Source organism: Malania oleifera, chromosome 7 (genome assembly GCF_029873635.1).
Source record: "Malania oleifera isolate guangnan ecotype guangnan chromosome 7, ASM2987363v1, whole genome shotgun sequence".
NCBI lineage: Eukaryota > Viridiplantae > Streptophyta > Magnoliopsida > Santalales > Ximeniaceae > Malania > Malania oleifera.
Window position 1 is genome coordinate 437839 of NC_080423.1, and position 13091 is coordinate 450929.

Consider the following 13091-nt stretch of genomic DNA (forward strand, 5'->3'; position numbering starts at 1 on the left):
ATTTTTCTTTCATGAGAAACACCCAAGTGATCCTAGTGTGATCATCTACAAATAAAATAAACCCGCGAGTCCTAGTAATATTTTTGATACGTGAAGGTCCCTAGACATCACTATGGATCATTGAGAATGGATAGGATTTTTTATATTGTTGAATTGAATAAGGGTTACAGACATGTTTAGCAAATAGACAAACTTCACTCTAAAAATCTTTGGAATTTTATTGCTGAATAATAAGGGAACAAGTTTTTGAAATACACGAAATTTGGATGTCCTAGTCTGTAGTGCCATAACATAATTGAAACGAGAAGCAAAAAAAGAAATTTTTTTAGACCGATTGTTTGGCTTGTCCGAATCTACCTTGTGAGTTTGTTGTTCCGGAAGATCACCAACCTTGAGGATATAGAGCCCTGAGCACATCTCAACATTGCCAATTGTCTTCCCCAAATTCAAGTCCTGAAATTCACACAAGTTAGGGAAGAATTTAGTAACACAGTTAAGCTCTTGAGTGAGTTTGCTAATCGAAATTAAAGTGCAGTCTAAGTTTGGGGACTAAGAGTATGGAGTTTAAGGTGAGATTCTTTGACATAACAACAAAACCTGTTCCTGTTACTCTTGAGAGACACCCATCTGCAACTTTGATAGAAAAATTTTCATGATGTGGACTATAAGTATTAAAAATCCTTGCATCTCCAGTCATGTGATTGGAGGCTTCTACAATCCACAGGCTGATTTTCTCTCCTGTTGCACTGAGAGCGTTTAAAAAATTACCTTTTGTGCCAAGGATTTGGTTCCAATGACTGAGGTATTGGAGGATTGTTGCTGGTTGATCAATTTTTGCAAACGTTCCATTTGTTCTTTGCTGAATAGACTTTGTTTTGGTTATGTGTGGTTCTCGTCACAGGAGGCTAGATGTCCATTGTGTTTGTGCCCTATAATGGGCAAAAGATTGCCATTTGATCCTCCATTGCTGCCTGTGGCACAGGTTTCAAGATGGGAGGTGACTTTGGAGAACGAATGACTTTGCCAAGTCATTGTCATCTTGTGTTTTGCCATCTATCTACAATTCAGAGGTGGCTCTGATACCATGTTGATTATAGAGAAGAAAATAAATCTCTTATTCCTTAATGATAAATGTATAACCTTTATATAATGGAAGGAAGAAAATTTTCTTTCACTATATTCGGTAACAAGATACTAATTACCACAAAATCAGGAAACTAGCCAAATATAGGAAACTACAAAATAGGAAACAAACTAATAGAGATATTAGGAATTTTCCAGAATCTCTCTATACTTAAATTAACGTAGTCACTAATAATAAAATCAGAATTGCTGCAGCGGTATCCCTAAAAATCAGGGATTCGGTATTTCCACAGTTACCAAGAGGTCCTGGGTTCTAATCTTATCATTCATGTTTATTATGTATAGTGTTTAAAGAACTATTGTATTCTTGTAATGGGTGTTATTTTCTCATTGTGCTGTTGAGCTACACATGCAGGGTGTGACGAGCCGAATATTTCACACCTTTGTGGAAGGGCCGTCCGGCGCTAGCTACAACCCTCTTGTTTAACTAGCCAGCTTAGCGCTTACCACAGTTCATCAATAGAACACTTTCGTGGTCATTCAAGTAAATATAAGTGTAAGCAATAAGAAACTTATGAAAGCAATGACATTTAGGCAGTAAACATTGAAGCAACGTAATTCATTGTTAACACCTCCGTTAACAATTTGTGTCTAGCAAGGGAGGCAAGTAGGCTAAACACATTTACAATAGCTACTAAGTTTTGCAAGTTAATGAACACTCACTCTCCCCTAAAGAGCTTTCTATGCTAGTCTCACTCTGGCACTAGGAAACATCAATATGACTGAGGAGTCATACTCCCCTTTTTAGCCTAGGGAAAAACTATCTTTGAAAAATAACCCAACACTAGTATTTACATGATGGAAATCTGTCCCTAACGCATGAGTCAATTGGTCATAGGAAAGCATAATGCCCTGAACAAGCTCGGCATGTGATGCTACCCCACTTAAGTGGTAGTAATGAGCTTCTGCAAAAGTTTCTCCCAAACAAAATGACAATCAACTTCATTGTGTTTCGTTCGCTCATGAAAGATTGTGTTGAGGCAATATGAAGAGCAACTAGATTATCACATATCAATTCCATAGACTGAGAATATGGAAAACCCAATTCTTCCAACATGTACTTCAACTAAACAAGTTCACAAATAGTGTGACCAATAGCTCTACTCTGATTTAGCACCTTGATATGGTTACCACAGTTTGTTTTTTACTCTTCTAAGAAGCCAAATTACCATCAACCAAGATATAGTACTCAGTTGTGGATCTTCGATCGAAAGGCAACCCAGCCCAATTTGCTTTTGTATATCCTTGAATAGAAATGTGACCTTGATCTCGATATAAAAGATCTCTCTGAGGTGCACCTTTGAGATATCTCAAGATGCAAATTACTATGCCCTAGTGACTTGTCCTCAGAGAATCTAGAAATTGACTCACAACACTTGTTGCAAAAGATATGCTCAACTGAGTGAATGTGGGATAATTCAACTTTCTAACAAGTCTTTGGAATTGTCCATGATTGGGCAACAAATCGCCTATATCCAGCACTAACTTTCTATTAGGATCCATGGGTGTATCAATCGGTTTGGATCCCAATAATCTAGCTTCATCCAATAGATCAAGAACATACTTTCTCTATGACAAAAATAGTTCTCATATGAGATCCAGATACTTTTGTACCTAAGAAGTATTTCAACTGTCCCAAATATTTGGTTTGAAACTTAGTTTGTAGAAAAAGTTTGAGATTCCAAATAGCTTTATCATCATCACTTGTAATAACAATATCATTCACATACATAACAAGGAGGATCCTACTTGATGAAATATGATGATAAAACATACAGTGATCCACTGCACATGATCAAAGAACAAACTCAACTACAACATTGAATCGACCAAAGCATGATATAGGAAACAATTTTAAACCATATAGTGCCTTCTTTAGCCGACACACTAAGCATGACCCTCCCTAAGCGACAACCCTAGGTGATTGCTCCATATAGACCTGATCCTCAGGATCACCAGGCAAGAAGGCATTTTCACATCTAATTGATGCAAAGGCCAGTGACAAGTGATAGCCAAGGAGATGAACAGACATATTGATGTAAGTTTGGCAACTAGAGAAAAAGTGTCTGAATAATCCAAGTCATACACCTAAGTATACCCTTTACGAACAAGACGAGCTACAAAACCGTCAAGGTTGACTTTCGTAGTGTATACTGAGTGACAACCAGCCATAGACTTGTCAGGAGGAAGAGATACTAAGTACCAAATATCATTGTCCTGTAAAGCATTCATCTCTTTAACCGGTACATTTTTCCACCTAGAGTAGGCTAAGACTTCCCAAATAGATTAAAGAAGGGCAGCAAATGATAAAGTAGTAACAAAACAATAATAGGAGGGTGATAAGAAGTCATAGCAAGCATAGTCGGAAATGGGATGTTGGTACATATGCGTTTACCTTTCTGGACAACAATGGGAGGGTTGACATCATGGGAAATATTATCATCAGACGAGGAAACCAAAGGTGTGATAGTTGGAGCTAGGGGGGACTTTCTTCCTTGGAGTCGTCGTAAGCAATAAGTACAACATCTCTCCAAAACACTTTATGTACATGCATTTGACAAAGTAAGGTGCCAGTGATTTCAAGGATATCTGTATTTTTCCTCTTTGCAACCTCATTTTGTTGAGGAGTATAGGCATAAGATTATTGATGAAAAATAACAAACTGAGTCATATAAGTAGTGAATTTTATACTGAAATAATCTTTAGCATTATTACTTCAAAGTATTTGAACGGGCAAACCAAATTGAATCTTTATTTCAGAATAAAGGGCACAAAATATATGATATAACTCAGAACTATATTTTATTAAATATAGCCAAGTCATCCTTGAATAATCATCTACAAATGTTATGAAGCACTAGAAACCAAACTTGGACACAACCCTACTAGGACCCCAAATATTATAATGGACTAGCATGAATGGGCTTGCAGCCAGTTTATTGACTCAGGAACCAAAAGGGACATGATGATGTTTTCCTAACTTACAAGACTGACAATCAAGACTATAGATAGAACTCAGATCAGGAACTAGATGTTTCAACTTTTCTAATGAAGGATGACTAGGCGATAATAAATTTGGAGAGGTGTGGCAGCAGCAGTGCAGTGGTAGAAGGAGATAGCGGCTCAAAGTGATAAAGTCCACCAGCGTCATGCCCTCCACCAATCGTCGTCCTCATCTTCAAGTCATGAATAACCACAAAATAAAGGAAGAATGTTACTGAACAATTCTTGGATTTAGTAATCGTGCTATCGGACATAAGATTGAAGGGAAACATTGGAATATACAAAACCGAAGGCAGAGAAATAGAAGAAGTGGGATTTACAGTCCCAATTCCCTTGACGATAGTGGTGGATTCATCAACAAGAGTAACACAAGGTAAATTTGAGGGTTACTGAAGAGTAGAAAAGAAATTAGGTATACCTGTGATATGATCAGTGGCAATAGAGCTTATAAACCAAAGATTAGGATGGGAAGTACTAGATGACAGGCATGTTGTGGGATTACCTGTTTAGGCTAGAGATGCAATAGGAAGAGAAGCTTGTTGTGACGCTTGATAGTTGATACTACTGGAACTGGGAATGTTCTTCCTCTAACATAGATACAATACGTTGCACCCCACTTGGTCCTAAAGGTGTGGAGGCGGTGATGGCTTCATTGGCAACACATGAAGATGTACCATGGATATCCCAACACTGCTTAATAGTATGATTGCCTCATCAACAATGAGTGCACTTGCAAGGAGTGGTTCTACCTCGTCCATCTATACCACGACAACTTCTAGAACCTCCTCAATAACTTCTGCTGTTTTTTGGTAGAGAACTAGAATCACCCTGTGTGGCAATGGCTGTCCTCTCAATGCTAGATGCAAAAGCAGGAGAATGTGTTCTGAAAGACGAAGGACGCAAGAATAAACATTGGAAAATGATGGAAACTCTGCCCTACTATGTATCTGGACCAGACTACCTCAAACTCAAGTCTCAAGCCCACTGGAACCCAAAGAAATGTCATCTGCACCCTCTGCTTCTGCATCTCACAAATGTCAGAGGTTACAGGCTGCACGACGTTAAGCTCCTCATGAATATGTTTCATCTCTCCTAAATAATTTGCAATGCTCCTGTCTTGTTGCAACTGAAAATACTTTTGGCATAAATCATACATGTGTACTGTTACTAGAGTATAATAGCTTGGCATAATCCCAAATTTCCTTGCACGTATCTAGATGCATATACATCCGTGCAATCTAGGGCTCCATCAAATTCTACAAGAGCAAAACAATCAAGGCATCTTCTTCAATCCATACTTCTTTTCTGATTATTGAACGTAATTCTTTCCATCCAACTTTTGATTTTTTGTCTGTGGCAACAATGAAGGAAACATGTTTTTGGGCTTTAGAGACTCCATTCCAACACTGATAAACCAGCAGCCACACCAATGTCAAACAAGGAGAATAATCAAAACTAATTGGGATGATGACAAATGATGTCAAGCACCAAAACAACCACAAACGAGGTGAACCACTTACCAACTGATATAGCACTGCCACTGTGTCACAAATCAACTTACAAACACTGTCACTGCTCCAAGAACTCAAAAAAGCCTTTACGAACACTGAACAACAGTTAACAGATTACCATGAGTGCATGGTCAAAGAAGGTTGGACTTTTGAGCGAACAACATGCCCAACAGCTTGATAATATGATCTAGGAAAAGAATCAGAACATGGTGGAGGAAAAAATCAGAAAAAGGTGGCTGGAATCTCTCTCACGCGCTGCCACTTGGGGTCGGCACTGCCAGCAGTCTACCGGCATGTGGGGGTGCGTGGAGTACTTTCCAGCGATGGGGTTTTGTGGGGTTTGGTTTCAGAGGGTTCTGTTTTTGGCTATATGGTTGGTTTTGCGCAATAATAAAGGGTAGAGGTGGATTTGAGAAGGGCAGCAATGGGAAGGTGTTTTCCAGCAATGGCTGAGTGTGATAGGGTTTAGGTTGGATCACACTTTGATACAATGTTGAGATTTTAATTAAATGAATGACCCTTGAAGATAGGTCTCTCCCTCTATTTATAATACAAATAAAATACATCTTATTAACCATAATATCCTTACTCTCACTAATTAACATACTAACACACTGAATAGTAATACTAAAAGACTAAAATAACCTTTAACAGTAATAAAATGACATGAAAGACAAAAATAACTCCACTAACACCATATAACTTTAATACTAATATTGCTTATTCTCTTCTAACAATTTTCATCATGGAGGGTGCCAAAGAATATTTGCGAGGACAAGGCTCCAATAATCTCTAGATAAAAATAAAGTAAATCATTAATTCATGGAGAAGGCTACTCCTCATCATGTGCATTAGCATGTGTTGGATTGAGGATTTATTTTTGTCTCTTTGGATAGATCAACTGCAGTCTCTTTTCCTTTGGATTTAAGGTTTGTTCTTGGTCTAAGAGAGAAAATTTTCCTTTTCCCTTTTGTTCTTGGATGTACAGGTTTGGGTAAGAGGAGTTAGGGCTTAAGAAAGGAGAGAGTAAGAATGAAAATGGAAGGAGAGGGGGCATTGTCAGCGGCAGATGAGTGCTCATCACTCCTATTGCTCACAGTGAGGGAGAAAGGTGAGTGAGTGGGTACGAGGGTGAGGGAAATGGTGCAAGGAGTGCATGGTAATTGCAAGAGAATGAGGGAGGAGAAATATAGACTGTGTGTGTGTTGCGCCAAAAATTAAAAAAAGAAAAAGATAAGGATTTGTTCATGCAAGTAGGGTTGGCTAATGGATTTTGTGAGTTGAGTCGTTTTGTTCTAGCACAGTTTTTGAAAACATCAAACTATGACAGCTTAACTGAGTGTATACACTAAGTTTATACTTCAAACTCACGATTTGGCATCATGGGATTACATATTTGTTTTTTATAAAAATTTGATGCCTTGAGCTTAATAAAATTAATTTTTTTAAATGTCTTAAAGAAATTTTTCACAAAAGAAGTTATTTGAAGAAATTTTAGGGCCTTACTAGTTTAATGGATTGATTCTCATCTGTTTCCTAGTATGAAGCTCCTAGTTGATCAAGGGGATTAAAGAATGATCCCGAATGCTACAAGTGGCTAGTAGGGAAGTTGAATTGCTTGACAGTTAACAGGAAAGACATCCCCTTTTTTGTTGATGGATCAGTTCCTCATTGGAATCTACTTCTTTGCATTGTATGTTATTTGAAGGAAGCACCAGAACTTGCTTTATTATACAAATCCAATAATCATGCAGATTGCTGATTGGGCAGGTTCCTCCTCTGGTACAAAATTGACCCATGTTGCACATTTTCTTGGAGGAAATTTAGATTTATGGAAAAGTGATTGCTAGTGCGGAAGCAAGAGTACAGGTCAATGACTCCTACTACTTGTGAAATATGTGGTTGATGCATCTCTTGCAATAACATGTTTGATGAAATTATACTATGACAATCTCACCACTATTCACATAGCCTCCAATCTAGTGTTTCATTAGCATGCTGAACACAGGTTGATTATCACTTTGTGTTGGAAAAATGCTTGAGTGGAGATATTATCTACTCTTTACTTCTCGTTATCATATCCAGTTGGTTGCTTTGTTCTCTATGGGATTAGTTTAAATCATGTTGTGCTCTTATGTAACAAACTTGGACTATTTAATATTATAGTCTAGCTTGAGGGAAAGTGTTATGAATAAGCTATTAATATATGAGGGGATTAGTTTCAAATTTGTGCTTTCTTATATAGAACGTCTCTCTCTCTCTCTCTGCAGTTAGCTTGGAACTTGTATTGACTCATATATGTCCATGGTACTTCTTAACTTCAAACTGTTGATCTTTGTCTTGTGCAATGTTGACAGTTGACACTTCCAGTCCTTTTGTTTTTGAGGTCCTTATCAATGTTGATACTCCAAACTTTTAAATGCTTTGAGCACACTAGGTTTCCTTGCTTACAAAAATAACATAAAAGGTTGGCCATCTATGCTTATATGATGTCTCCAGTGTTTGAGAATTCTGATCTTTTACTTGGGATTCTGCCTATAATTCAACCTCAATCAGTGCACCTTCAATTACTTTGGATATAAGTTCAAAAATACCAAAAAACTATTGCTGCATGCAATGGGTCCCTGCTCCATTACAATTATTCACTGATCATGGGAGTATTCAAATTCCAAGTCACCTTAATAGCCCTTGGTAAACCATGATTTGATTGCCTGCAACCTAATAGCTTAAGCTTTTAGGTGAAGTGGTAATCTAACATGATATCAGAGCTATGGTCACCAGGAGGTCTTGCGTTCTAATATTGTTGCTGGCTTTTGTTGTGTACGGATTAAAAATTCTTGTATTTGAGCAATGGTTATTTATTATTTGTTTCTCTCCACAAGCTATTGGGCTGCATGTGCAGGGGAGTGTTAGGGCTTGATATACCTTGTTCACTAACAACCTAATAGCCTAAGCTCTTAGATAATGTGGTAATCTAACAGTGCTCAAATTATATTACCAGATGCAATCCAAAACAGGCCATCCATGACAAGTCCTTGCACCAAGTCACTGACTAGATTTTCTTGTAACAGGGGATTGCTGTATCTGAAGTTTGTTCTTTTAGTAGCAAAAGGTGTCAAGCATCATGGACAGCAACTCCCAGCATGGACCTCCTTTCTGCTAGAATGATCATGACCAAACATGGTATAAGTCAACTTCCAGTTGTTTCAGAGCATGTTGAAGATCACGGGGGTCACCTGGTTGGCCTTTTAGACACAGAATGCATCGCTCTAGCATGCAGGTTTTTCCACCAATTTTCACTCTGTTTATTGTGTCCCCTTTTCACCAGTACACAAGCTAGCATGCACTTGTGCATATTACTTTTTTTAATTAGTAATATCATGAAGAGTTCTCTTGAGGTTTGTGAAACTAACAGAGACTTCCTCTATGATTTTGAAATTAATGTAGTCCGCCGCTAATATTTTTGATAGCTTTTAACTTTGTTCCCTTGCTTTCCTTTTCAGGTGATGATAGTGTTTATAGGCATTCTTATTATCCTTTCTTTGAAAACATGCACAATGCAGGTGTTAGTGGTGGTAATGACGGGACAATTTCTATTAAGCTGAAGCAAAAATTTTACGTGGAAGTCATAAATATAGAAATGCCTTGTAGCCTTGAATGTTAAATATCTCAAAAATAACATGTTCAAAAATTAATGATTGCTACTAAAGTGAGGATTTGTCATAGATGACTGCTATACTGGAAAATATAAAATAAGCAATGATTGTGCTCTATAAATATTAGAGATGGCCTTGATAGAAGAGAAAATGAGAAAGTAGTTTTAAGTGGCCAAACTCTGAGGAGCTGGCGTATGGTAAGAAAAGTAATCTTAAAAAATTTAATCAAACCTTTGATGACATGTAATAATGAGGAAAAGGTTGATGCTGAAAAAAATTGTATGTATGTATTATTTTAAATTCCTGCTGTTAAATAATTATGAAGAAAAATATTAGTCGTAATGGTTAGCTAAATCTTAGTGCATTTATATATATATATATTTTTTTAAAAAATTGAAAGATCATTTTCAAAATTGGTTAGATGAGCTTTGGGCGGTAATTGCCTGAAACTTGTGGGTGGGGGTGCAGTGTTGATTTCAAAACCCCATTGAAGTTTTCCTTATTTGCTTCCCATTAATTATGTCTCTGATAACTCATTTTGCATTTTCTAAATTCTTAATTGGCAGAGCCATGGCAACCAAAGAATGCCTTAGTTCGTTGCCCACTGTTGATTGCACAACCACCGAGTGAGAGGCAAGATTCTGTTGATGGTGCTATTTTTCCTAAAGCGAACTAGGTTACATGACATCACTTGCTCATAAGAGGTTATAGACTTGTTCTGGGAAGTTTGTACTCAGTCTGGCAAAGATTACAAAGGATCCTTTGTTTGCTGTATAAGAAGGCATCAACCTAAATGGGGTGCAAGAGCCTCCCACATGAATGCAAACCAATCTGATATTATTGTTGTTGTTATTGGATCTAATGGCTTTATTTGGCAAAGCATTCAGCAACCATAGAAGCAAAACTTTGGTTGCCCACCTAATGGGGAGCATACATCAAACAATCAAGCCTTAAGCTCCCCACAAAAATTATTTTGATTCAACTTCCCTTTCTCAACTTGCCTATTAGAATTGTATATTGTAGGTACTAACTAATCACATTATATCCTCTTTTTTTTTTTCTTTATCTAATGGCACTAAATACTTTTAAAGAGATCTCCAAATCACTGGCATGGCTATTGAAATTGTGAGCATCAGCATGTAAGTTCCAGATCCAAGCGGTAGTATCATTATTAGATGAAGTCTTTATGCAAATTTTTGTAATCAAGTGTTTAGGGTTAGTGTTTTTTTGGTGTCTAAGGTTTATGGTATTAGATTGGATTAAAAAGTATTTATTATAGTTTTCATGTCCTATGCTTATGGAAAAGTGATTGCTAGTGCAGAAGCAAGAGTACAGAGCAATGACTTGTACTACCTGTGAATTTCTTGTGGTTGAAGCATCTCTTGCAATAACATGATTGAGGAAATCATACTATGACAATCTTCCGCTATTCATATAGCTTCCAATCTTGAGTGGAGATTTATCTACTCTTTGCTTCTCTCATCATATCCAGTTGGTTGATTTTGTTCACTATGGCATTAAACTAAATCATGTTGAGCTCTTATGTGACAAGCTTGGACTATTTAATATTATAGTCTAGCTTAAGGGAAAGTGTTATGAATAAGCTATTAATGTATGAGGGGATTAGTTTCAAATTTAAAGTAAATGTTCAGAAGACCAAAATACTCTTGTTAGTGTTTGGAGCTTTGTTTGGATTTGAAAGAAAGCAAATATAGTTTTGTACTACATTTTATCTAAATTCACATAAATCAAATTTAAGACTTCAAATTCATATTCGTTAATGTGCAGGCTCAATGAAGGGGGCAACCTAACAAGAAATAAAGAGCAGTTAATATTTTTATCTTCTTCAAGACTATGTGAATGGGTCAACTTCTTCTTTTTAGTCATTCTATTTCACTGTGTTAAGACAAATATAGGTTGAAGAGTGTTAGCCTAACCATGCCAAAACTTGTTTATAATGCGTTGTGTTGTAAAATTAAATTAGGTGGTGATCCACGAAGAGGAATGCTTCAGCATGTTCGTCTTTTAGTTCAATTTGTGCAGTTGAATCAGAATATGGAGACTTAATAACGAACTGCCGTGTCTTCGTTTTTAGCCTGGAGGAAACAACAGATCCAGCATAACATAGTGGGGGTTTGAGTTTTATTAGTTACAACGACAAATGACAGGTTGATCGGATCATGCTACACAAATTTCTTTTTGTTTCCTCTTTTGGCTATGTTATTCCCACTCCTCCCTCATCAAGGCGAATTTGATAGTTTTTAATCGACTTTGAGATAGTAATTGGGACAATTTTTTGTGACCCAAGAGGAATTCTAGACAATAAGTGAGAAATGTATTTTCCTACTCTGAATCTATACCACCCTTGAATATTGCTACGATTAATGGAAACTTGTCCCAAATTCCCCGTGGGTATAAATAAATTTATATATATATATATATATATATATATATATATATATATATATATAGAGGTGTGTGTGTGTGTATAAGTATAATAATTTCATTCAATTATTCATAAATTCTAAATGTATTATTTTATTATATTTTAATTATTATTATTAAAAAGGTCATTTTATCTATAGTTATCTTAAAAATAAAATATGATATTTCCATAATTTTCTTCAGAATTTTGTATCTTTTGTATCATTGGCGAGGCTGATTCAGATTTTCAATGGAAGACGAACCCCTGTGAGGCAAGGATGGGGATATATATATATATATATTGTCCAAAATTGGGTTCGAGATGGTTGGAGGAACGAGTAATTCTTTATGGGTTGAATTTGGATTTTGCCCCACTAGCTTTAAATTTGCCCCATTTTTATTCCTCCTAAAACTAGTACTATGGTTTCTTCGTGATTTGAATTTGGGGAATAAAATCCACCCTTAATTTCATTCAAATTAAATACATTTTTCCAAGTATTATTTCAAACAAGGAATTTGTATTTGAACGTCCCAAACTCAAATAAACGACTACAAATTCGTGTCTCCAAACAAACTAGGCTATAAGAGGATGATCTACCTACCAACAGATCATCTCTCTTGTCATCTCCATCCTCTCTCATATTTATATATACAATTTAATATCATAATATTGTCCATGTATGCATAATAGGCGTCATGCATATTGCATGGCCCATATGGGTATAGGTATATAGGTAGGTAGCTAGGTAGGCCGGGCGGTGGATCCATTCAATGGAGGAAAATAAGGTGGAAAATTGTAAGGGTAAAGTGTGCGTGACGGGGGCGTCAGGGTTTATGGCTTCTTGGTTGGTTAAACGACTTCTGCAGTCTGGTTATCGTGTTACGGGAACAGTCAGGGATCCTGGTTCATCCATCTCTATCTCTATTTTCTTTTATTTATTTATGAATTTGTCCATGCATGCATGTCTGCATCCATGCATCGCCATCATCCATCAAATTCACTCAGTTTATGTATATATACATGCATACGTACAGAAAATGAAAAGAAATTAGAGCATCTATGGAAGCTGGAAGGTGCAAAGGAGAGACTCCAACTTGTGAGGGCTGATCTAATGGAGGAGGGCAGCTATGATGATGCAATTAAGGGATGCCATGGTGTCTTTCATACCGCTTCCCCGGTATTTGGTCAACCAATCGCTGATCCAGAGGCATGTAATCCTCTTATACTCTCTCTCTCTCTCTCTCTCTCTCTCTCTCTCTCTCTCTCTCTATATATATATATATATATATACACACACATATACACACTTACTAACAAAAATAAATGTAATATTAATTGCTTTCATTAATACTA

General features: G+C 36.7%; 2 protein-coding genes across 3 annotated transcripts in view; both read left to right on the forward strand.

Annotated features, from left to right (window-relative positions):
• LOC131160378 (chloride channel protein CLC-e) overlaps positions 1-10403 on the forward strand; it is a 98027-nt gene extending 87624 nt beyond the window's left edge. Inside the window, exons 7-8 of one of the 2 annotated variants that reach the window (XM_058116009.1) lie at positions 8729-8937; positions 9880-10403. In XM_058116009.1, the coding sequence (XP_057971992.1) occupies positions 8729-8937; positions 9880-9943 (273 nt within the window). In that variant the 3' untranslated portion in view covers positions 9944-10403. Of the gene's footprint in view, positions 1-8728; positions 9349-9879 lie in introns of those variants that run through there. The other variant, XM_058116008.1, reaches the window with a different exon arrangement.
• Positions 10404-10423: 20 nt separating this feature from the next.
• Positions 10424-13091, forward strand: part of LOC131160020 (tetraketide alpha-pyrone reductase 1) — a 31587-nt gene continuing 28919 nt past the window's right edge. The window contains exons 1-3 of the mRNA XM_058115303.1: positions 10424-10438; positions 12488-12641; positions 12773-12945. Of these exons, the coding sequence (XP_057971286.1) occupies positions 10424-10438; positions 12488-12641; positions 12773-12945 (342 nt within the window). The remainder of the gene's footprint in view (positions 10439-12487; positions 12642-12772; positions 12946-13091) is intronic.